Genomic DNA, 26,831 nt, shown 5'->3' with positions numbered 1-26,831 from the left:
ATGGGGACAGGCCCAGCACGTAGCCAGAGACAGGGCCAAGTGGAAAGAAGTGACTGTGGCCTTATGTCCCACGCGGGACGAAGAGCAATGATGATGATATGATATAACAGTGATTTGTATATTATTGGGTTGCTGAGCTCAGTACATGCCTACCTGCATGCATGCGCTATGTTTTTTAATTTATATGTTTATTTTTAAAAATCGACATATTGTGGACAAAGAAAAGAGACAAAATACCAGAATCATCAACGAACTCAACGTGATTCCTTCTTGGAAGTTCAGAGTTAAGCCCCTCTTGAAATCAACCAGATTTGTCATTATCGATGTATAGTATAATTCCATAGTATGAACGCATGCGCCGTACGGTGCAGTCAAAGAATCTAGGAGAAGGGGTTCTCTTTGTCGATGTTGTTGTTTTATCATTGGTGTTGTATCAACGAAAAGTAACGAAAAGTCTTAAGAAGAGTAAACGGCAGTATGAGGCCCTTTGGTCACCAGCCTGGCCCAAGGATGCCCATGGGGATGGACAGGATGATGGGACCCGGTCCTGGGTTTGAAGAGATGGGCCCACCGCGAGATGGTAAGCCGAGGAAGAAGAATCCAGTTTTTCTGGTATTCTTCTATCTGCCCCTGCCATAGTGAATATTTCACTCTGGTTGATATTTCTCGCCCCCTGCTTTAAATTTTGGAACGAATATGCAGTTTGGCCGTGAGACAGGGTATCATCTAACGCCCCCCTCCAAAAGGGGGAAAAATAATAAAAGAATTGAACATATGGGTCACTAGCACGAAATTCATGCGACAGTATTCCTGCAGACGATTCTGATATACATGCATGAATACTTGCTGATTTAGCACATGACAAAAAAGATGGTGTTTTAGTCAATTTTTGGTCTGAGTGGAAATAAAAATGAAAAACTCCCATGTGCAATGTTTTGAAACAATCTTGTAATAGAACCATATTTTTGTTCAGGTCCAATGATGAACAACTTTGGCGGAGGAGGATTTGGTGGTGGAAGAGGCTTTGATGGACCCCTTGGGATGGGTCCCGGAAACATGAGGGACAACATGGGACCCCCTATGGGGCCTAGAGGTATGGAAATTTTAAGTACTTTAGATAAGGGTTAAATTGAATATTCATCTACTGTGTAATCAAAAATTAAAAAAAAAAAAAAAAAACTGTTAAAATACCATCCTGGTATCGTGCGAAAATTGGAACAACTGCCAAAACAGGTACATCTGGTGATAAACATTTGAATGTTTTTCATCAATGTTTTTATTCAAAAGTTATCACTTGACTTCATATCTGAGGTGAACCTATTATGACAACAAACCAATTGCAGCAGGATAGCATTGGTTGTGTGATGGGTATGGAACTTAAAAACCCAGTTGTTGTTTTTTGAATATTTTACCAATTTCTCTGCATATTTTACCTCTAATGATTCACAAGTGGGCACCCATGGACATTCCGGATAAATGTATGCAGATTTCCTGTATCTATTATGCCTACTCTACATATAGAATAGATGAGGGTTTGCCGAACCACAAAGAGATTCCATTGAAAAAAATAATTTTAATCCAAAAAGCCAAATTCTGATTTTCTAATGCCAAGATGTAACCTAGCTTTCTTCCCAAGAAATTTCATTTGTTTCCTGTTTTTAGAATGTTTTTATAAGGTCACATTCACAACAGATCTGAGGACTAATTGATTCGCAGACTAAATATGGCCAACCCCACTTAAATGCAATGCTGTCTTATCTCCAAATGGTCTCCCCACACCTGCCATCCCTGCAGGGGCCAAGCAACTTTTTTTTTTTTTTTTTTTTTTTTTTTTTTTTTTTTTTTTTTTTTTTATTGACATCACAAAACAAAACATACATTTTCACACTAAACACATATTACAACATATATGCAACAGACAAACTAGCATACAGTAGTCTCATTGGACATTAACAGCACAAGGGAGTGACAGAATACGTTGCACAAAATAACAGAAGTAATAGTATACAATACACATAACACAAACTGATTAACATCGTAACATATAAACAAAACAAACCAGATTATTATCATATATGAGTCACACCGGATTCTACATATTACTAACGTACCATTTATACCACAGTCACAAGCAATGGGGCCAAGCAACTTAACTTTGAAACCAAGATTTAATCTGTTAGACTATTAGGTCCCTGCAGGCCTGACACCTGTGGTAGGTAGGGAGACCATTAGAAGATATGCAGCATGTATGATCAATGGACCAGTTAGTCTGTGGATCACTGATCTGAATGCAAATTAAATATTGCTAAACCCTTTATTTGATAGATAACATGGGACCAAGAGGAGAATTCATGGGGAATAATTTTAACAGAGGGAATGATTTTGGGCTGAGACCGCCAGGGTTTGATGATAGAATGGATGACATGGGCACTGGACATGGAGGAATGGGTCCCAGACCTGGAGGAATGGGACCTGGACCAGGAGGAATGGGTCCTGGGCCTGGAGGAATGGGACCTGGACCAGGAGGAATGGGTCCTGGGCCTGGAGGAATGGGACCTGAACCAGGAGGAATGGGACCCGGACCAGGAGGAATGGGTCCTGGACCTGGTGGAATGGGTCCTGGACCTGGTGGAATGGGCCCCGGACCTGGTGGAATGGGCCCTGGACCTGGTGGAATGGGCCCTGGACCTGGAGGAATGGGCCCTGGACCTGGAGGAATGGGTCCTGGACCTGGTGGCGGAATGGGACCCGGACCTGGTGGAATGGGCCCTGGACCTGGAGGAATGGGTCCTGGGCCAGGTGGAATGGGTCCTGGACCTGGAGGAATGGGACCTGGTGGAATGGGACCCGGACCTGGTGGAATGGGCCCTGGACCTGGAGGAATGGGACCTGGTGGCGGAATGGGACCCGGACCTGGTGGAATGGGCCCTGGACCTGGAGGAATGGGACCCGGACCTGGTGGTGGAATGGGGCCCAGGCCTGGTGGATTGGGACCTGGTGGAGGAATGGGTCCTGGACCTGGTGGTGGAATGGGTCCTGGACCTGGTGGTGGAATGGGGCCCAGGCCTGGTGGAATGGGTCCAGGACCCATGGGTCCTGGTCAGGGAGGGATGGGGTCAGGTTATGGAGATGGTCAGCAGCAAATGATGGGTCAAGACTACAGCAACATGGACATCCATGACATGGTGAACCAGATGAATTCTATGATGACTGGCAATGGAGACATGAGCAGTAATCTCCAGAAAATGGAGACCATGATGGGCCACATGAGGAACATCTACCACCAGGTCAGGATACTACACATCACTGGGGGGTCCTGTGGTTAATTCTGATTGTTAGTTTGTAGCTACTAGTAGCTTAAAAGATGTGGTTTAAATAATCATATATGGCAAGCTATTCAGATTTTTATTTTATAAACTGCACACACCTCATAATTTATGATTTATATTACACATAGTTTATACTGCCTGTTTTTTCCCCCTTTGATAATTGAAGTCTCTTTAATACCATCTATGTTTTTTAAATAAACTTGACATAAATTTGAAAAATTTTATTTGAAAATTTTTTTTAGGCTGGTGGAGACTGGACCAGGCTAGGAATGGACCCAGCCACGTATTTCTACCAGTCCAGTCAGTGGCAGCAGTACTATGCTATGATCTATGGCGATGAAGCTGCTGCAGCCATGTTTGGTCTACAGCAGCCAAAGAAGAAGAAGAACAAGCAAGGAAAAGAAGGTAAATATTGGGAACACTGTTTAAAAGGTTTGGTGGTTAACTAGAGAAATATTGGGAACATTGTGTAAAAGGATTGATTTGTGGTTAACTAGATAGATATTGGAAACACTGGGTAAAAGGTATGGTTAAAGGTTAACTATGTCAATACTGTGAGCCTTTGTTACCCATGTACTTGTACCATTTAACATTAATATTGCAACCACCGTCTACATAAACAGCTTGCAAGTGAGTTCTCATACAACATTACGATAAGAAATGTGAGTGGATATTTAGACCCATTTGTTTTCAATTAAAATTAGACACTCAATTTTTTCTTGGCAGTTAACTGACTCAAGTACCTGCCATAAGGCCAAAAAACCATTTCTTCCTACTTTTTCCCCACAACCCGAAATTATGTCATGGATATTGGTTATAACATTGTTAAGAAGCTGCAAGACTAGGTATATTAATGAGCGAATGCCGTTAGTCATCCAGTAGAAAAAAAAATGATAGTTATAAATGCCTCTGATACTGGATACTTGAGTTATTCATATTTATCCTTTAAAGTATATGAATCAAAAGATTGAAGTTTGTTTTCCAATGCTCTGTTTCAAGCCAAGACCCAAGACAACCAAGACCCCACCATGTCCAGCAGTGCAATACTGAAGGCGTTCTACCGTAACCCGGAATTCAAGTCCGAAGTCGAACTTCAGAAGGAGGCCTGGCATAAGAAACAGCAGGAAAAATATTTAGCTAAAAGACTACAGCAAGATACACAGGTAAAGCCGTCTCCACAGGCTCCTGCGAAACAGGCAACACAGACGCCACCAGGACAGAAGAAAAGTGGAGGATGGAAACCTGTACCACCAAAGGGAGCTGCTAGTCAAGAGAAAACTTCAGGTTGGTTCAGAGGGTTAAAGTCCCTTTTCAAAGTAAAATTAAGGGCAAGAATAGGCCTAATCTTAAAACAGAGAACATCTGGCTTACTTTGATATCTGTCAGTAATAGGTTTTAGTAACTCAGAATCAGTCAGAATTCGGTGGTGATCCAGTAAAGTAATAATAATAATAATAATAATTGAGCTGCTTCAGCAGAGGTCTGTAGTCTGTGAGTGCTTTCCTTCGCTAACAGTGTGAGGCATAGTATATTATGGTATTACTGTTTGCTTTAGAAAATATTTTTATTGAATCACTACTTTCAGCACCTGATAAGAAAACAGGGAACAAACCAGACCAGGAGAAGAACAAGGATGTCCAACAAATGGACAAGGATGTTAAAGAAAAGGACAAGGATGTCCAGGAAAAGAACAAGGATGTTCAAGAGAAGGACAAGGATGTTCAAGAGAAGGGCAAGGATGTTCAAGAGAAGGACAAGGAATGGGAGGAATTCCAGAGGCAGATCCAGAAGTTGAAGGAAGAAGAAGAGAAAAGAAAAGAAGAGGAGAATAAGGAAGAGGAGGAAAAGAAGGAAAAGGAAAAAGGAGGTAAATACATTGTCTTGGTGTAGATTTGACAGCTTGATGTTTTTTCTTTTTTACATATAGGCTGAACTTTTCAAATTCTTTCTCAGTTTCAGACTTTTTATCTCCGTTGAAACAGACACGGTCATGGAAAGTTTTTATGATTATGGCTGATTTCATATGATTTGAATGCTATGAGAAATTGCAAGCTACATTTTCAAAATTTTCAGTTTTCACGACTTGCGCCCATGCACATTGACATGGAGGTATTATTGGACATTAAGAAAATACATGTTACAAGGTATTATTAATATGACCTTTCAGATGTTTAGTTTCTTTCAAAATTATTCAATCTTTTGCAGAGGCTAAGAGCACGTCTGCTCCAAGCACAGAGACAAAGTTAGACCTGGAGAATACTGACTGGTCCTCGTGTAAACCTTGCAACATGAACTTTGAGTCCATAGACGTAAGTAGAAAGAGACGACATCAGATTAAATATTGGAACTTTTTTTTACAGCAAAATATAATAAATAAATAAATAAATATGTAATGTAAGTGAATAAAAAAAATAAATTGGATAAAAAAGTAAAGAAATGGCTAATAGTCTCACCCCATTTTAACCTAATTGTATTGCTTTTCTTTAGGTTTTGAGTGTTAAAGTTAAGTTAAGTAGCTGGTAAAGACCAGCTTTTGGATAAAATGCTTTTGTGGAACTGTTCCCTGAACTCCTGTGATGCCAATATGATGTGCCTTCTGGGTAGAGAATTTAAAAAAAAATGACTATTTTGTCTTCCCAGCAATTCAAGGTCCACTGCAGAGGCATGTGGCACTCCATGAATGTACAGGCAGAAGAGGAGAAAGAGAGACAGAAACATATCCGAGAACGAGAAAAAGAGAAGGAAAAAGAGCGAGAGGCACGTTCACACCGAGGCCCAGATAGACGGAGAAGTAGGTCACCATACTCAAGAGAGAGAGATAGAGATCGCTACAGCAGACGATCCAGATCTCCCCGGCGCCGTGGACACTCAAGGGACCGCTCACGTGAAATATCACGTGAACGTTCACGTGGTATTTCACATGAACGTTCGCGTGGTATTTCACACGAACGTTCGCGTGGTCGAGATTATGATCTGGAATACAGAAGGTCTCATGATCCATACCACAGTCACAGTCGTGAAAGAGATCGCAATGGAAGGGGAAGAGAAAGGTACTAAAAGAATTCAAACAACATGGATATTATTCATTTTTGAAAATGGAAAAAAAAATAGATTTCAAGTACCATGGATTGAAGTTACTGCCATGGAAATAATACTGAATTTTGAGGTGAATTGATTTGTCAGTAATGTGATTTTAGTTTTTTTATTTAGCAAAATTACGTCTTATTTATTACGTGCCTTTCGCATAAGTCCACTTAATCTTCCTCTAACAGGTCAAGGTCACCACACCGCTGGTCTACAAGGCCACCAGTTGTGAAACAACCAGAAGAAAATGAGAAAAAAGAGGAGGAGGTAGATGAAGAAGAAGATGATGATGATGATGAAGAGTTAGACACCAGTTTTTGCAAGCTATGTAACCAGAAGTTTAACAATCCACAGGTGAGAAACCTGGTTGTTTTCATCTTGCAAGTAACAACTTGATGGCAAAGGTAGCAATATGAGATCGAGTCATAAATACACTAATTCTTGCCCATTTATAGCAATGAAAGGGGGGGGGGGTGAGTGTGTATGATTTCAGTTTAGAGTTGGTCCTGTTTATTTCGGAAGTTAAAAAAGAGAGAAATGGAAAAAAATTTTAAGAAAAAAAAAACTTTTTTTTGTCAAGGCCTATTGGATGCACACCCGTGGCATGATTCACATTCACAAGACCCTGGAGAAGGAGAAAAAGAAAAACCCAGAACTCCAGAAAGAGGCTGACAGACAGAGAGAGATACAGGTAGGGTGCATGTCGCTCTTAGGTAAAGGATTCTTTTCTCCTTTCCTTACTCACCTGTAAATATCCTGCTCGAGCAAACTCCAGGAATGTGTGTGATAAATGGGTAAGGGGTTCCCATAATTTGGGATATTTATGTATTTATACATTCGAGAAGCTGCTCATCCAAATTCCAGGAATAGAATGCCTCACTGGGATTTCATCTATTTTATGAAGAAGTACATCTCTTTTTAATGTACAGTCCTGATTTGGTCATAAATAAGAACATTTGTTGTTGAAGCCAGGAATGTTTCAGTATGATATTTTTCCCTGCTATGATGTTACAGGAGGGCTCCTGGAGAGAACCTGTGAGACAGAGGAAGTGGGAAGCGGCAGCGGAGAGAGATCTGGAGCCTGATGACATTGGAAAATTTGTTGATGGCTTCTATTGTAAGGTAATTTTGTTTATTTATTCATTTTTTTTCATTTGTTTTTGAAGTGTGGGGGGGGGGGTCTGAGGTATAGGAAGAAAGCTTATAAATTTGAATCGATATATATATATATATACGTATACGTACATTATTGGATGCGTTTTTCTAGTATTCCAATTTAATATGAAGCTAATATTTTGTCTATTGTGTCTGTAAACACCACAGTGTGGTGATACTTGCAAAAGGATTTCTGATGGGATGATACTTAAGCTGGACCCACTGGCTTAGCTTGTTAGTCCTTGAGTGCAAAACTCTGGTTTGTATTTAGTATCAGTTTATTCTAATATGGAATGTTGGCGTCTATCAGTTCTGTTACTTAAAAAATTATAGTTAAGGTTATTATATACAATTATAGGGCCCATATTTTTCAAAACTAGCTCCCTTTGCTAAATTCTTACAGTGTGTTTAATATATTGTAATATATTAGATTCAGTGCAATATAAATTGGAAAACAACTTATTATATAAAAAAGTCTAATAAAGAAATAAGGCTTAATTAACTCTTCTTCTTGGGGTATATGTAGATATCCAGTATGGTGAGACAGATCGTAAAGAAGCCATCCCTAAATGATATTTAAAGCAGAATTTTCTCAAGGTGATAATCATTTAGGTTGGCAAGTTATGTAGCTTCCTTGGTCAGGTTTAGCCTGTAAATATGTTGAAATGGAGTGCCAGGGTTTGAAACATACCTTAGTATGATAAAATTCAAGCAGTGTTTGAAATTAATGCTGGTCCGTCTGCCTGGGGCTGACAGCTTTCAGAACGGGCCGAGAAGTTTTCTCACCTGGGAGACAATCGGTCCAGCTACTTTTCAAGGTGGCTGGACGTTCGGTCCAGCAACTAATTTTCCTAAAAGGCAAACACTGACTTCAAGGCATTTACGGGCAGCCAAAATTCTTCTCTCTGTCATAGAAAATGTCTAGTTTTTGTATGGTGCTCCTCCAGGTCAGATCTCCACCATTTTCAGTCTGTGGTGATACGCCCAGTGTATGCATGCACTGCCACATGCAGCCACTGCCAATATCACATACAGGGACTTGCCTTTCTATAGAGGACAGTTTTAGTGGGATTCAACTTTAACAGGATTATGCAAACTTGAATATGATAAACAAATCAGTTGATAAATAAATTGTTAAAATGATTGATAGAAATTGATAAAAAATTAAGAAAAAAGTTCAATGTCTTATGAGGGATGTGGTGGTCTGAGCATGTCAGGAATCAATATATCACAAGCCACATGTTTTGATGGAACTGAATAAGGCTTCATTTGAGAAGAAGAATGTTTTTACCTGATCAAAAGAATTCTTTTTGAATTATTTTATTGGTCATGAGAGAAAGTTTTCCAGATTTTCAGTCTTCATTTTGATGGCCTTCCTTCCCCCAGCAACATTTTCAGGGTTAACAGTTTTTACAACTTAAACCTTTGTAAGGGTATTGAAAGAGAAAGTATCACACAATCATTTGATAATGAATACAGCTTTTTATATGGAAAATTCTTCAATTTTTGCCGTGTTTGACAATGAAAATAAGAAGAGTGTTTTTGTTCTGAAATTCATTTCATCTCCATAAAGTTAAGGAAGTCATGTGGGATATATTAAGTACAGTAGCTAATAGTTGTTTGATATTTCCCAAATTAACGCAAGAGGCTGAAATCCGGATTTTAAACTTTAAGGGTTTTACGAGGTGAGTGTCTTTTCATTGAAAAAAAAAAGAAGTAAATAAAAGCTTATGTTATGAGATATTTGAACATGATAGAGGGATTATTTGCTTATTAACATAGTGCATATGTAAGTGTTCCCAGACTTCAGGTGAAAAAAAAAGTTGTGTGTTCAACTGATAGATGGCAGCACGATAGCAAGATCTCTTTATGACTGACGGATGACGGCACAATAGAAGAGTGACAAATGAAATCCAAGAGTTCTCGGAGGAGAAATGAAATTAACATAGCAGATAAATTCCTTTATTTATGTACAGACATACATGGCCTGTACATATAGCCATTACCTGTATCTGTTGTTGCCGTCGGCGGTGGCAGCGTCATTGCTGTGCACTTTCAGTTATGACATGATAAGTCAAAAGCCCTCATCAAAATTGACAGAATCTATTTTGTACAACATTATTTGTTTTTATACCTGTACATTTTACAGCTTTGCTGCTTGTTTTCACAAAGCACTGAAAAATATTGTGAGTTGGGTATAAATTCCATTCAAAATATCTATAATTCCGTGATAAGTGTAATTTTGTTAATGGATTTTCTTTTTGTTTGTATTTGGGACATTGTAGGCCTGTGATGTGACGTGCACTTCTGAGATCTCCTTACAAGCTCACATGGATGGAATCAAACATTTAAAGGTACGTAAAGCCATGAGACAAACAAATAAAAAATATATATAAATAAATGAATGAATAAAGAAAGAAGTAAGTGAATAAATCGAGCTAGATGAGATGATTTTTTGTAGAATGAATATGTAGTATTGATTATGACTTTGAGTGATTTACATTAATCAGTCGCTGTGGTGGCATAATTAAGACCAAGAACCAATGCAAGTTTTGACTTAGTCTCTCAAAATAATAACATGATTTACTACACCAATGATTCAGAAATATATCAAGAAAAAATATTGAAAAAATGTTTAGCCTTTTGCTTGTTAATTTTACAACTAAAGAAGAAATAAAGCAAATAACAGGATAAAGTTGAAAAAGGCCTTATCAGATTGTCTGTCTATCTATGTTTATCTTTTTCATATATTTGTTCATTTCTATTTTGAAATATTAATAAGAAATATAAGAAATGCCATTTGATTTTCAGAAAGTGCGAGCTGGTGGTTCAGCAGTAGGTAAGTACAAAATACAATTAACTATTTATCTTTAAACTAATGCAAGCACATTCTGCAGGGGTAATAAAAAGTTTGTTACTTAAGTTTATTGATTTCCAAATGAAACGTGAACAATAAGTACTACCTGCTTTGTGAAGAAAATGGAGAAGCGAAGGAATCATGAAAACTGAAATTGCGTATACTCTTACTCTTGGTAAATGAAGAACACTGGAAGAAGAAGAAAAAAAAAAAAAGCTGTGCATCCCTGGAATTGCCTGTACCCTTGATAACAAGTCTGTGTAGTGAATACAGGCATGTTTGATTGGGAAATGCACTGAAATAAACTTTGTGCAATCTCCCCAGTCAATTTGACAACATTTAAGGATATTTAGCCAGGTGCACAATATATCTCTGGAAACATTGAGGTTGCCTCCCTCTTCCCTCAATAAAACCTCCCTTGGTCATCACTGCTTGTCCTGGTCACCGGTGAAGTCATCATGGTGGTCAAATCTCAGTGGTGGTGGTCAAGGGATGGTCTGTGCACTTGTGTGGACATTGGCGGCAAATTGGACATTGGCCACAGAAGTGGACCATTGTTGAAGAATGGACAATAGTCGAAGATAAGACACTAATTGGTTTAAGAGACCTGTTTCTGAAGAAGAGCCAGGGCTACAAATATATTAATTAAGAGAAAGTATTACAGGAGTGTTACTTATTTAGGTTCTGTGTTGAGCAATAAAATTGAGCTTTAAGAGTATATTGGTTGAAAAAATATCCACGTGGGCTTGTCTCTTATTCAGTTCCACTCCTCTTAAAGGACAGAATGATTTTCCTTTTTTCTTTTTTTTTTTTGAAATAATCTGTGGTTCTTTGGTTGAGACCAGTGAATGTTTCAAGTCTCACCTAACACAATTGGACTGTTCCTTGCCCCGCTGTAGAAGAACAGGTAAAACAGACACTAAGGAAGCCCTGCTGATCCCTAGTGTGCTGTTTTCACTTATCATTGAAAGATTCCTTGGTTTGTATTAAAATGTCTTGTTGTTTGGGGATAGGAGGGAGGCTAGTCTTAAAAAAAGCTGGTACGATGTTTGACTCTAAATGTGGTCTAAGAGTACAGTAAAAATGTAGGCATTTAATGCATGTGAAATTGCTAGTTTTGAGAGTCTAAGGAAGAGGCTAGCTAAAAAATCGCTCTAAAAAAGCAAGGGAATTTCATTAGATATAATTGTTTTGTCTCTATTCAAGTGAAAACATCCAAATTTATTTCAAAGTCTGAATAGTAAGTATAAGAAGTTATTCAGAACACATATTCAATAAAATGTTTAATTATGTTTTTATATTATGTTTTAAAACAAAAAGAGGTGATTATTTTTTTATACAAAGAATATCTTTCAATTTATAAATCCATACCAAAAGAGGGTTATTTCAAACACCCTGTTGTGATTTTTTAAATATTATTTTTTTATAAAACTGCAATGGGTGATAGTTAGATTTTGGCCATTTTCAAAAAATCAAATAACTGATTCTGTTTCCTGTACTGGGTATGGTTTGGACCTGGAAATATTTTATTTAGAATAGTAAGGAAGTTACTGTAACAATTGTATTTCATCAAGTGAAAGGAATTAAGTTGGTTTTTTTATATAGAGAGACTTGGGTTGTAAAGTAAAGAGAAAGTAAACTTAATTTAACTGAAAAATGGAGATTGTTAGTAGAAGTTTTTTAATATGTAGAATCATTGCAGGTGTGTGTGTTTGGTGGGGGGGGGGGGGGGGAGGTGGTGAGTGAGGGATATCAGTAGCTGTTCAAAGTGTAGAGTGAATATTGGCGAAAAAAAAAAAACGATACCATTTAGAAAAAAAGTGGAAAGGTCACACAAAGGAATGAAATGTTCCCGTTACACCGTGAGAACATGATTATGTATTTGAGTGTCATTTTAAATGGGAATTGGGACGAGACTGAGAAAGCTGTTTTAGTATTAAATAGAAACATGACGATGGTTTGTAAGAAGTAATAGAGGGGGTAATTGCTTACAAGGTAAGTATGCAGTCCATTGTTTGAAAGATATTTTTATATGAGTCTGAAATTTGCATTTCTTTGGGGGGGTGGGAGGGGGAGGGATTACCTACTCAGGGTTTGTGGGTGGGGTTTTTAGTGAAGCTTGATTCATGTAAACTTAAGTACTCAAGCAGTATAACTAGCTGCAAGCATCTTCAAAATAGACCAGTTATAGAGTGTTTAGATATAAATGATAATTAATCAAAGATTGTACGAAATATTAATTTTGGACATTCATACTAATTGAAACTGCGGAATTGTATTTGAAATGTGTTTATGATATAGTATTGTAATTTAACATTTGTAGCTAAAAGGAAAGAAATTATCTGGCATAAAACTTAAATGTTGAACAGGTCCTGGAACAAATTCTCAAATACCTTGATTATCATAATATATGTATTTTAATTTTCTTGGATCATTTCCTGTGTCATCACATGAATTTCTCTTTGCTCTTAGATCATTAGTATATTAGTTGTGTTATGAAATCTTCATTTCTAATATAAATTTTTTCATAGATGGAAAAGGAAAGAGGAAGAAAGAATTGATGATCCAGCTTGCTATGGACAACTGCAGGGAGCCCCTGATTGGTATTTACTAGATATTAGATAAATAAATAAATAAATAATAATAATAATAATGGTTGTTATTGTAACAGATGTAAATGTCAATGTATTTTTTTTTTGTAAGAACTGTAATCTATTTTTGGACTTGCGTCATTATTGGATCATTGAAATGTTGTCAATCTATGAAGTATATGACATTATGCTTTTATTACTGTTAAAAAATGTAATGGCTTATAATGTGAAAGTTTTTGGTATAGATTATTAAAAAAAAAATTAAACAAAAAAAAATTGAAAAATAGGAATAGAAAGATGAAGACTTGATTCAGAAATAGCAGAAGATTAGTGTGTTTTTTGTCTCGCCAGGTCTTGACTACCTGATCGAGTTCCAGCCTGAAGACCCGGCAGAGGAACCTCGTTATGTTTGCGAACTATGCGAACAGAAGTTTGATCCCCGCCAGGTCATCGCTCATGTCACCGGCTTGAGACACAGAAACAGGTTTATGGTCGGTACAGCTCACTGTTCTTAACACACTCTCTTTGTTGACTTTGGAATATTTCCCACTGTTTTGCCTAAGCTGAATTTACTTTGTCAGTAACATAGGTCCTGCAAGCAAATGAAATAAAATAAACTTTGTTGGCCGGAATCATTACTTGCTCGAGACACAAAAAAAACAGTGGTCAGTTATGACTGCTTTTTATGTAATTTCTGCATTTTTTATGGGATGGAATATATTTACTTAAAAATGTTCAGCCGCTTTAATTTTTTCAAACAAGGATGATGATATAGTAATCTATAACTGCTTCAGTTAAAATACCTCTGCAAGAAATTGCATGGTTGGGAAATAATAATAACAATAATAATAATTTACAATCTGTAAATTTAGAAAGAGAACTATCCCCTGTATCACGAAAAGCTGTACGAGCTCGGCGAGCGGCGTGAGAAGAAATCTGTGAGGACTGACCTTGCCCTGCAGTATGCCAAGTGGATAGAGGAAAGGGAAGGCAGGAAACCTATACGCCTCAAGTTGGTGCTGGAGCCTTTATTAAAAGGTTCGTACCTTACAGACATGGCTCATGGTTGTTTACCTAACTCCCCCCCCCCCCCCCCCCATTCAAAGAGAGAGAAAGAGAGCAATGCAGTTTGATTAACAAAGTATCAGTTTGAATTTGTATCTGTTTTGTATTAAATTTCCACATAAAGAACTAATTTATTAAAAACTTTCCCAGTGATATATACAATCGTTTTGTGTGTTGCCATGAATATGGCATGCATTTGGACGTGTTTAAAGATGTGCACAAAAAGATGCCTGGGTGCTCTCCAGTTAGGCTCACACCACCTTTTACATCAAGTACTCTAGGGTTGCCAATCCAGTTGTATGTGATGAGATCATAAAATCTAACACATCTGGTGAACTGTTCCATCTCTACTTTTGAGACTAACACTGTCATCTTTATTATTTTCAGATTCAAACGCAACTTGGGTGGAAGATGATAAGTATTCTTCTGAAAGAGGTAAACTAATGGGTTTTCACTTATTGTATTGATTATTGCTCTGGCTGTGGATGGTTTAAGATGTTTTAAAAGAAAATACTACTTTTTTTTAGTAAGAATTTGAAATAATTTCTAGACTAAAACTATAAAAAAAAACACTGTTTTGCATTCAAACTTCATTACCAGGTATTGACTTCATGTAGCCATCTCCTGAGCAGGTGTTGACTGGTACTTTCTGGGGCCTATGAATTCACAAAGTGATAATTTCTAGTCATTTGCCGTCATTTTCAGCACACTTTGATTATTTCAGGTTTTAGCAAGAGAAGCAGTTGTTATCAACTGGGTGTTAATGTCACTGGTGCAAGGCTAGATCTTAGCCCATTATAATATGAATAATATATAAATAATATATCTCAAAAGCAGTGATTACATTATGTCCATAACTATTGCAGTACTCAATTAAAATGTACATATCACAAAATTTCAAAGGAAAAAATCCATCAGTTCTTTTAATAATTCAGTAATATACTTAAATGAATTGTAAAACAGACGATGTCATTTTCCCTTCTTCCACAGCATCAGGGTTGACTAGGAAGTATGAATCCTACTCCACTTACTCCGAGAGGGACGATGACTTGGATGACATTCAAAGAAAAGAGGTCAATGTCAAGGAAGAACAGGGAGACACCAGGGGTGGGCCGAGAGATCCACGAGATAGAGGGCGCGATTATCTTGGCCCAGAACGAGAGAGAGGCTATCCGGATAGAGACTATTTCGACAGAAGAAGAGACTACTATGAAGGTCTAGATAGACCAGGATACCCTGAGCGCGGAGGAGTCTATCCTGGACGTTACAGAGACTACCCTGATGCGCGGGGTGCCCCCTATGATGACTCTTACTATGACAGGTGTGCTGAGCACATTTTTGGCTTCTCTTTATTAATAGCACTTAATTCTAAAGCCAGACAAAATCTGGATTAGTTGGTCAACAAGTGTGGTAGACCCTCATGGATATTAAGAATTTTTTGCACCTTTTTTATTGGCGCATTTTTTTTTTAATTGGAAGATGCAAAAGGTATTGAGAAATTCAGGTGTTATTCCCACTACAGACATGAAGAATTACATATTTCAGTTCTTCATTTACACTTTATGGGGTGAAAATGTTATAAATATGGCAATTTAAAGGCATAGATACCAACATTTGAAGTGTATAGATTTAAGTTATTTAGATCAGAAATGGGCCAACTGAGAACCAAGTATATTTTGGCGGTGATCCATTCATTAGTTCATCATTTCATTAAGAAATGTAAATAGAGCTGCTATCACAGAGGTCTGTACTCTCTGAGTGGTTTTCAAATTTTTCTTCTGTATTGCAGATATCCCAGAAGATACCCTGCTGACTATGACCGCTACTACCCTCCTGCACGCCTACTACCAGGAGAGGATGACAGGTATGCCCTGGATTTTTTTCAAGAATATTTTTGAGTGATATTTTATTGCTTCCCAGGCCTGTGCCTACTTACTAGTTAGAGAGGAAAAGAGGGAAAACTAGGCTCAGGCTGGTGGTTTATGGTAATTATTAAGAAAAGCTGAAAAAGGGGTTTGATTGTAGATGTGTATTTTGAAGTATGACTTTTATTCCCAGTTATCTCATGTATCACTGAATGAACTTATGCTCGTTAAGTATTTTTGATATGGCATTTGCATATAGAAATATTTTTATGTGTTAACCGTTCAAGATTAAATCTGTGCAATGGTAAATTGCACATAACTCACTGTTTGGACATCCGGTCGTTTTTAAAATTAACTTAACGTGATCTTGTCTGCCTTGACCCTTTAATGACATTGACCTTGACCCTGTTTTGTAATCTTTGCATTTTCAAGGCCAGGACTGAGTCGTCCAATGGAAGTGATAGACTACAGTCACCAGTCCACATCCGCAGTGGTCAGCAGAGAGGGGGACAGGTCCCCCAGGCTCCAGGACGACCCCAACGAGAGGAAATTTCAAGAAATGATGGGAGAGCTGCAGGAAAGGGGACAGCTGGATGATCAACAGGACAAAGAATCCAAGGTTCCTGATGCAGCGGCCATTGCGGCGGCGCTAGGGGTTGACACAGGCGGGATTCCTCTGAATGAGGAGACCAAAAGGTTGCTGGAGACACTGGTAAGGGCTTGATTTGCCATCTGTCTTCAGTCCTTATTGGAAAAGACATTGTCATAGGCTCATGCTGGCACAGCAAAGTATCCCTTCAGTGAAAAGTTTCTTTATATCAGTTTTTTTTTTTTTAGAAAATTCTTTACTTTTAGTGAACATTACAGTTTTTCTGAATAAGCAAAATCCTTGCAAGAGGTGGACCCTTTTTGACTTGAAATGTAGTTTCCTGGAGAACTGAATACAAAATTAACTGACAGAGAGAAAGCAATCCAAAGTTTCCTAGTCTGTGATATTACAAAAAAAGCAGTATATTATAGTGACAATGTTTCTTGTCTATCTCTTCATGTAATGAAGTATGTTGAACAGGATTGGATTTTTGAGTCATCTCTAGTCAACTTGAATAGAGATAAATATTGGAATTGTTATTTTCCTCTAGGGTCAGGTGATGGTCAGCAATGACAATGAGGCTGAAGTGGCTCTACAGGTGTCCAACACTCTGACACAGGCTCTTGCAGACTACAAACTTAAACATGGAAAGCTGGTGAGTTTAACATCCATAAATTGTTCTGTGTGAGAGATCATTGTGAAAGAAGTTGGTGAATAGGCCTGTTGTAGCTAGATGTTGGCTTCTTTTGTGCATTGAAAAGCTTGCTCTCCAACATTCTCTTGTTTACTGGGGTGCAAGCTCTTCGGTAAACTGAAGTTAGGGTCTAGTCGTCTAGCTGCAAAAGGCTTGTTGCTAATGTTAAACATCTGTTACTGTCTGTTCTGATCCCACTGTGAAGACACTCTCAACAGAACTGAAATGTATGTCTGTATTTCATGTATTCTCTCTGACCAATTATATTGTATCCTTTTTATAATAAAGCCAGTAAGAGGTATTATTATTATTATTATTATTATTATTATTATTAAGTATAAGGCAATTTTTGTTTGGTTTCAGGGTGAAGGGACTGGTGATCAGAGACCATCTGAGGGGCATGGTAAACCAGCAACACAAAGAGAACATACAGGTTTGTGATTACTTCTTGACTGGGTGATGGCGTAAAAATAATATTTATAATAAATAAAATAATAATATACTAAATGATAGAGGTTAAAGATAAAAAGTAAAACAAACATAAATTATGGTTTGTGTGAAATGCCTCCACTTATTTGCTAAAGCTCTAGGTTAACTCCTGTTCAACTGCATAAGTTGAGAATGAGTATGGTTAGGAAAGAAATTGCAAGAAAAATTAAGGAATTGATATCATAGCCCTCTTTAAGTTAAGGAATTTAGTCATTAATGAGGATTCTTTACAAAATATTATCATAAAAATTTACTTTTTTGTTCATATTGTCCCATTTTTTGCAGCAGAGGAACTGGACGAGGCCTTCTTCATCGGCCATCAGCCACAGTCCAGGATAGCACCTGTTGTCTGGAAGAAAGACAGCCGCCAGAATCAGTCCAAACTTGTGCCAACTTCAAACCCTCTTGTTGCCTATGGTGGCAGTGATGACGAGGGAGAGACGGAGCCACAGCAAACACAGTCCAGTCAAAGTTCTGCCAGCGTCATGGCGTCGTCTGTCTCGTCGTTGTACAGTCGCACTGCAAACCTCTTTGATGCTTATTCGTTTGGAAACTTGTTAAACACAGCCCCACAACCCCCTCCTGAACAAGACTCCCCTCCCCTGCCCCCACCTTTGCCCCCCTCCAGTGAAGCTGAGCCACCCCCACCCCCTCCCCCAGACACGGAACAAAGTGAACAGAGTTACGATTCACAGATGAAGTATTTAGACTTACAACAACAACAGCAGCAACAACAGTATTTCTACCAGCAACAATATGGCTATCAGTTGCCACAACAACAGTTACCACAACAACAGTTGCCACAGCAACAGTACCAACAATCACAGTACATGATGCAGACGGGTTACCAGGCGATGTATTATCCCCAACCGCCTTCCTAATAAAATCCATTCCAACTTCTGTCATGTAACATCTTCAATAAAATTATTTTATCAATATTGTTACATTAAAATATGGTTACTGTCAGGGATCATGCATTTTTTATTTAGTTGGACTGATTTTGCAAAAATTGTCAATAAGTCTTTTTAGCCATTTAGCAAATAAACTAGATCTTTGCATATGTTGCTTATAAGACTGTTGCAAATTTCTGTTTGTTAGAAATAAGAATATTTATCGTACTCTTGCTTTTAGTTTTAAAATTTCTGCTTTAGTTAAGAAAAGGTTGAAACTTGCAGTAAGAATAGTTTTACAAGGCATTTAATCATGATAATGAGTAAAGTTCAACTTTACATTAACTCTCAACTCTTCAAGTTAAGTAGTTATAGAATTTCCCTTAGTTTACTTTTATTGTGAAAAATACATTCTGTAAGAGTGTAAATAAAATTGAGAGTCCGTGTTTCTTCATGGAACTTGAGCTCTGTTCTTGTCTTATTCCCTTCAATTCTTTCTAGTACAATAGGCACTTCAAAGAATAATTCTTAAATAAACTGATAACAATTAAATCAAACACAAACAGCTTTCACTTGAGCCATTTTAATAACTTGCTTGACAGTCACAAATATGATTAAAAGTTGCATTTTAAATACACCAAAAGCGTTTTACCTTCTAAAGATCCTCACAATATCTTATGCCCTTTGTTTTAAAGAAGGTGTAATACAATTTCACATAGTGCATGCCCTACAGTCCCGCGTGCCTGAAGGAATACTATATCTGCTTTTTGGTTGTCGATCATAAAAGAAAATTACTTTAATCAAGTTCAAAATGCACATGAGTTTTTCAGCAGAAAAATTCTGGGGCAGATTTTCTACTGCGGTTTCTCTACAAGCTATGAAGATGACTACCAAATTCATAAAGAAAAAAATGCAAATAAGGGAGGGGGCTTTAATTTTCATATGTTTCTTCAAAACAATAATAATAAAGAATGATGGCTGTCTTGAATTCACATGCAAAAGACACCTGGTCAACACTGGTCATTCATCACCACCTGACATCCAGGTATGACTAACCACTGGGCAAGAACTGGGCATTGGTCACCACTTGACACCAGTCACCACTAGACATCCAGATATGACTGACCACTGGGCATTGGACGCCATCTTGACACAGGTCACCGCTTAACATCCAGATATGACTGACCACTGGGCAAGATCTGGTCACATGTCACCACTTGACACCGGTCACCTTTAGATATCCAGATATATCTGACCACTGGGCATTGGTCACCACTTGACACAACACACCACTGGACATCCAGATATGACAGACCACTGGGCAAGAACTGGGCATTGGTCACCACTGAGCATCGGTCACCACTGGACATCATCTTCTGAGGAGGCCAGGCAGGCTGCTATGTGTCCATCTATGTCCATCTGCGACCAACTAAAATAAAATTGATATTTAGAGACGTCCTTCTGTCTTCCTGCAACCAACAAATATAATTGGCATTTAGGAGCATCTTGGAAAAGTTTTCAGTTTATACTGTTTCATAAAAAGATAAAGGTATGTCTACCCCTCTGTAGTGTAAATATAAACATGCCTAAACATACATCACCTTAATTTACCTGTTTCAGATTTAAAGCCTCAATAAGAATTTTAAAGCAATGCTTCACCTGGTTTCAAACTTCATCTGGCAAAGAGGACAAGCATCCAATGGCCTCGCTTTCTTTGCATCCTGCCATTCCTTGTTTTGGTCAAATGGCTGGTTTTCTCTTCCTGAAGACTTTAGTTTTTGTGAAGAACTTGTACTCCTCGGTGGGGAGATTGTAGCCACGAGTGCACAGTTTGCTTCACTCAGAGAGGAGCTTGATTCCCTTAAACTAGAGGTAAATTTTGAATGTTCAGAGTTTGTCTCCTTGAGTCCAGAAACTTCATCTACAACTTGAGAGGTTGTCTCTTTCTGTTCAAACTTTCCTACTCTTGGATGCACAAGGAACGATTCCCTAACATTAGGGTATTGCACTTTATGTTCATTGTCCCTCTCTTTTTTCTTTAAAGTCTCCTTTTGTTCTAATCTTAAGTTTTTACCTCCTAATTGCTGATAAGTTTCACCAGGCCCAGAGTGAGCTGCAGTAAATTCTGAGTGAGATAATCTCTGTCTAGAAAGACATGACATGCAAGCCTTTGGCAATGGCTTCCAATTATTCAAAATATCTTCTTTTCTTACTTTATGTGAAAATGTGTCTTTCTGTATTTGATTTCCATTCAGTGATTTGTCCTCTTCATTTTGGACCTGTGTCTGCAAGGAGAAAATATATAAAATGACTACTATAGAGAAGCACTCTGAGAGTGCAGACCTCCGCCAAGACAGCAATTTTTGATTATTATTGATTATTGATTAGTTACTGATCCGGATCACCACCAACAACTAATCATCTGTTCCTTGGCCCACTTCTGACAGTTCCTGAAAATTTCATCAAAATCGGTCCATGGATAACTTTTTGAGTTATGTTGATGACAGACAAACAGGGATGAAAACATAACCTCCTTGGCAGAGGTAATAATACTACATAGATAAATAAATAAATGAAATTGAAATTTTGACAAATTATATCAAACACGTCTTTGAAAGTGGATGGTATATAGCGAGACAAACCCAATTAGCATGTATGTGCATGCATGCTCGTGTGCACATACAAAAGAACAATGTACTGTGGGTGTCTCATTGTGGACAGAATATTTTGAAGTTTGTGCACTGTGCAAGTGTTGTACCACATCTCATGAATTTCATTTCTTTTCATTCTTGGCTTTTGACTCTCCGAGTCATGTCAGTGATGCTTGTAGGTTCGGATATATTTGCACAACTCTGACATACTCCATCTTAAAGGGATAACAACTATGCGTATGATATCCATATTTCAAAATAAAAAATTGTCCTTAACCACAGAAAAATTCATTTTTTTGGCCAAAATGAAGAGTTGTTATCCCTTTAAGAGTCATCCATTTTCACTTCTGCAAAGCGTTGACTTTTCTCAGACCCCCCCTCCACCCTTCAGAGATTACAAGTTAAATAGTAAAAACTGATGACCTTTGATGCCCATTTGAATCAAAATTTTTATTTTTTTTAATTGCACTGGGCATTTTGCCACTACCCCCCCCCCAACACACACACACACATTCTGGTTTGTTGACTTGCCAAAATGATAAAAGTGGAAGACCATATTAGATGCCTATTACAAATGGCAGTCAATTAATGTACAAAGTAACTAATTAAACTCGGAACAAGTTCAAACAAATATATATATGTAATGTATAGAAGCCAAGACCTACCCATGCTGGTAACCCAGATAGCATGCATACGTTGGGCCAACGTTGGCCCAACGTTGCCTTGGTTGACCATGCAACGTTGGCCCAACGTTGGGTTTCCATCTAAGTGCTCACTTTGGCCAACGGTTGGCTGAACGTCTTTTTAATGCCAACGCATTGCCAACGTATTCCCAACCAAACTGCGTTGGCCCTACATTGGGCCAACTAATAACCAACATTGGTCCAACAATTACCCAACCTGTAACCAACAGTGCATTTACGTTGGTCCTACTAATAACCAACATCAGTCCAACGATTACCCAACCAAACTGCGTTGGCCCTACATTAGGCCAACTAATAACCAACATTGGTCCAACAATTACCCAACCTGTAACCAACAGTGCAATTACGTTGGTTCTACTAATAACCAACATCAGTCCAACAATTACCCAACCTCAAACCAACAATGTATCCGCGTTGGCCCAATGGTAGGCCAACTGGTCACCAAGTTATCTGCAATTTGCACAAATTATGACCCAACCTAAAACCAGGGGCACAGTGATTTACAGTAACCCAACATTGAGCTAAAGGCAAAATCTTTTTTTTTTTTTGAATCACATAGGTAGTAGGGCACTGTAATTACACATCTGATGCACAGGCAGATCAATGTCCTGATGAAATATCTTGAGCATCTGAAATCTGCAAACTGCAAGATATGGCTGAAAAATTGGCAAGGTTTCTAAGGGATGAATCATTCAGAGGACTTGATCTGCCTGTGATCATTTACACTACACCTGGAAAATTGTCAATTAATAATTGTAGTTGAAACAAAAAGATTAGTGATATATTTTGAACTGTTTAATTAATTCATAACATTACATAAAACAAATACATTACACCAACTAAATAATGATATGTGAATTGAAATATAATACAAAAAGACAACAAAGAAAATTTTTATAAGATATTATAATATTAAATTTAAACATTAATAAGTGTGTCTTATATCAATTGTTACATGATTCACATCAAAAAAATTTTAACAGTCCTATGACTTTTCACCTTATTCCTGGAGTCAAGGCATTTTTCTACTAGTAAAGTCTTTTTTTGCCCCATTTCAATTTTTAAAAACATTTTCATTAAATTAAATTTTAAACCTGAAACCCTTGTTAATGTCAGGTAAGATGCTTTTCATAGGAACTTTCATAAGTTATATGTCAAGTCTATAAAATCACAGTCTCTTCCGTCAGGCAAAATCTCAGACATTGTCTCTTTAAAAATCAAATCAGTGGTCATATGAGTTAAATCTTGTGTTTTTTCTCTCTTTCCTGTCCTGCACCTGCATGATCTTTGGCAAAGCACGATTAGTTAGGTGTATCTTCAACATCTTTTTCTGAACAGTCACAGAAGAGTGTGCTGCACCTACAAATTTAAATATTAAAAACACTTGAAATATAATGCTAGAATTGGTATGGTACATAACATGACTGTACCTCTTCCCCCATATTTCATATACAAACTAGTACTAGTAGGTGTGTATTATATGATAATCTCCCCACCTTTTCTAAGTTAGGCAAAAGCCAATGTCTTAACTTTAAAAGTGTGTGTCTTGTGTGCAGTAATTTATAGTGATTTATTTAAATTAGTTCTTACGTGTACACTTGACCATGAATTCAGTTTTTAGACAACTGTAATGTACCACTAAATTCCACATCATTTAATCATTCCAACAACTCTATCACAGAATTTACTGGCCAGGATTCATACAGACACATAAGAACAATTGGCTTCCAAGGACTTTTAAGGCTCTAAATCAAATCATTTTCAATGATTTTAACTAATGAGGGCAAGTTATACATTAATACAGTTATATTAAAGTGTACATACCAAAGGAAAAATGACTCATTTCATTTAAACTTTGTCTTTGTAACACATTGTCTGATGATGAAAAGTTGAAAATAAAAGTACAAGTAATGATGTATTAAAAGATATTACCCCCATCTGTGAATTATTGTCTGTATTCATCTCAATAAACTACAAAGTTTTAAATAATATTTTTACAAAGACAAAATGCTGAAATGCAAACCTTTTTCAAGCCTAATAGCATTTTCAAGTACTTTTCAAAGTTACATTTAAACTAGAGCCATTAAACTAGTTACATTTAAACTAGTCCAAAGTGCTGGACTAAATTTGAACACTTTTCAAGGCTGTATGGATCCTGGTGCATCAGTAAATAATGGGAAAATACACAATTAAAAATTCACTTACCAGTACATGCTCACTTCTTATCCTGTCTCTTTATCTCTTCATTTTCTAATTTCCAAAAAGATGTCTTCTTTCTATATCCAGAAACCAATGCTTTCAGCCGTAATTCTTGCCTCTTCCTTAGAACATTTCTGACCTTCTGGCTTAGATTTTTGAATTGGCTCAACGGTCAGCGCGCTTAAGACTGTGCTATGTATAGTTGTTTGACCTGTTTGAGCAGGCAGTAGGCAAACTGTTTATATCAAACTGACAGTTAAGATAAACACCTGGCTTGTAATGAATCTGGTCCAGTGAAAGTTACCAGTGTACTTTAATCAAAAGTCAATTGATGCTAACTATAAAGTTTAAAATTTATATATTGAGCAATTGTACATTATAATAAGATTTCAATCATTTGTCTGATTTCAATAACAATAATAATAATAGCAATAATAATAAATATGTTTCACAGCATTATTTAAAAATATAAATCTGTTCACTCAGTAATTTTTTTATAGGTGAAGTCTATGTACTATATACTATATCCATTCAGAAAAAAAGACAAAATGAAAAATATATATATATGAGAGTATATAGCTTGGAAGACAAATAAAAGTAGAACACTGTTTTTTAGCCCAAGGAATTTGACAAACTCTTAATAAAAAAAAAATTTAATCCTAAAAACTATATGTTACTGATCAATAGATAAGCACATGTGATTCTCAGTTGTGAACAGAAACATTTTTATTATAACAGAAACATTATTCATTTCTATTGAGTTGTTAATTGGATACGTTGGCCCAACGTTAGGCCAACGTATGCAACAAATATGCACACGTTGGCCCAACGTTGGGCCAACGTGAGCATATTGCAGTTATGTTGTGCATATTATGATGTGGTTGGGCCAACGTTGGGCCAACGTATTACTACCAACGCCAACTATGTGCCAACAAACCAACGATTCCCCTACGTTGGCCCAACGTATGCTTGCTATCTGGGAAGGCCTGTTGACCAGGACTGGACTGTGGCCACCTGTGAGTCCTCAGGAAATTTCGGACACTGACCAAGCCTGGACAGAGACTGACCTCTTCTGAGACTGAATCACTGTCGCTTGATGGGGGGAAATTATGATTGAACTTATTCACATACTAAAAAATGTTTGTACAAATTTACCTGAAATATAGATCTATATTTTATTTATTTTTTTAAATGTTTAAGACTAATATACACAATTATTAAGGAGGATTTAATGCAAATATGGGATTTCCTAGTGCACTGCTATCAATGAAACAAGATTTGTCAGAGGATGATTATGTTAAGTCACCTTCACTGGAGTGTAGCGGGCGGTTTGATATATTTGTCTCGGATTTTGGACATCTGATATCTAAGCCAAGGCAGAAAATTGAGGCAGTTCAAATAAATCGTAATTGCGCCCCAGAGGGTTAAATAATAGGGAACTGCGTTTGGCCGCCCGCTTCTGACTGCCTGTTTTCGACCAAATCCGTCTAAAACTTAAAAGAATGAATTAACGCTGAATGCTAAGGGAATGAATGCTCTAAAATTAAATTAAAGAAGTGAGTGGGGTAGTTCAAGACCCTGGAGAGGTGGGATGTACAGTCTCCAATTAAGTTCAGCGAAGCGTACCTTGGAACACTTTTTACAGCTGTGTCCAACTTCTGCCTTTTGATCTCTTGTTGATCGTCGGAGCCTGTAGTTAAAACTGCTGAAGAATTCTTCTTTGCTTTTGCCTGTTTCAAGCTAAGTTTCTTGCGCTTCGTAACTTCCGCCATTTGCCCTGAGATATGTATATTAAAGTATTCACTGGTTCTACTTACGGAGTGAGATTGTAGATCACTGTGTATTGTGTCTCAATTCTGATTATTTTCGTCGGCTGTACCGTACACGTCTGCACGGTAGCTGTGGTTGAGTTGTACTCACCGGGATCAGGCAGGGAAGTTGGACTCTCCACCTGGTGTGCGCAGTACTTACCATAATTGCGCGCTCTCCGCGCAGGGAGAGCACACCGGGTGAAGGTAGGAAAATGCACGAACACAACATTCCCCCCACTTTTATTTGAAAGGAGCTACTTATAAATACATGTTTGTCCATGTACAAACTCAAAATTCCTTTCGATAAATAAAATAAAGTGGATTCCAGTTGAAATATTCGTACAGACTGTCATTAGCTGTTAGTGCTAACAACATCACCGAGGTGATAGTCCGCCGAAAAAAAAAAAAAATACAAAAAATAAATAAACAGTAGAACAGACTGTGATAGGCTGTTCATTCACCAGCCAGTCACATCACCAAAAATATAGTGATAGTCCGTCCCAAAAATTCTCATAAATAAATGAAAAGAAAAATGGAATGCTAAAATAAGATCCCGGTTTTTCAAAAATTTCATCAAATTAGACTGTAGTCACGTGTTAACACAAAATTAAGCTACATAACAGTTATAGTCCATTAATGACAATAGACTGTAGCGATTTATTAACACAAAATAAACTACATCACAGAGTGATAGTCTTATGGACTGTAGTCATGTGTTAACACAGAAATAAGCTACATAACAGTTATAGTCCATTGATCTCAATAGACTGTAGCCATTTTTCTTAAACACAAAAATAAACTACATCACAAAGTGATAGTCTAATTCTTCAAGGATATTGCTAGCAATATATTTAATTT

At 37.4% G+C, this 26,831-nt stretch overlaps 2 protein-coding genes across 4 annotated transcripts; one reads left to right on the top strand and one right to left on the bottom strand.

The window, feature by feature from the left end:
- Positions 1-341: 341 nt before the first annotated feature.
- LOC106162537 (uncharacterized) lies at positions 342-19,072 on the top strand. Of its 2 annotated transcripts, none has more exons than XM_013539849.2 (23): positions 342-580; positions 974-1,093; positions 2,326-3,287; positions 3,572-3,734; positions 4,329-4,613; positions 4,915-5,196; positions 5,535-5,638; positions 5,970-6,379; positions 6,602-6,767; positions 6,994-7,104; positions 7,428-7,535; positions 9,854-9,922; positions 10,380-10,407; positions 12,957-13,028; positions 13,368-13,507; positions 13,889-14,054; positions 14,469-14,516; positions 15,072-15,402; positions 15,871-15,945; positions 16,379-16,658; positions 17,086-17,190; positions 17,593-17,662; positions 18,007-19,072. In XM_013539849.2, exons 1-23 carry the CDS (start codon positions 478-480, stop codon positions 18,597-18,599), a joined length of 4,791 nt encoding a protein of 1,596 aa, XP_013395303.2. In that variant the 5' UTR covers positions 342-477; the 3' UTR covers positions 18,600-19,072. The 2 variants fall into 2 exon arrangements, with proteins under 2 accessions (XP_013395303.2, XP_013395302.2); XM_013539848.2 differs by having other exon boundaries at positions 343-580; positions 18,004-19,072.
- On the bottom strand, positions 19,053-25,948 carry LOC106162536 (uncharacterized). Of its 2 annotated transcripts, none has more exons than XM_086995050.1 (3): positions 25,789-25,948; positions 20,268-20,893; positions 19,053-20,037 (listed from the first exon to the last, which is right to left on the bottom strand). In XM_086995050.1, the coding sequence occupies exons 2-3, from the start codon at positions 20,768-20,770 to the stop codon at positions 19,965-19,967; spliced, it is 576 nt and encodes a 191-aa protein (XP_086851176.1). In that variant the 5' UTR covers positions 20,771-20,893; positions 25,789-25,948; the 3' UTR covers positions 19,053-19,964. The 2 variants fall into 2 exon arrangements, 1 of the variants encoding a protein (XP_086851176.1); XR_015331002.1 differs by lacking the exons at positions 19,053-20,037; positions 20,268-20,893 and adding exons at positions 22,744-23,322; positions 24,169-25,254.
- Positions 25,949-26,831: the final 883 nt, after the last annotated feature.

The sequence above is a fragment of the Lingula anatina genome, chromosome 9 (assembly GCF_051362555.1).
Source record: "Lingula anatina isolate TDL-2025a chromosome 9, LinAna3.0, whole genome shotgun sequence".
In the NCBI taxonomy this organism is placed as follows: domain Eukaryota; kingdom Metazoa; phylum Brachiopoda; class Lingulata; order Lingulida; family Lingulidae; genus Lingula; species Lingula anatina.
Note: the sequence above shows the minus strand (reverse complement) of the source record. Positions and strands in the feature narration are given on the sequence as shown.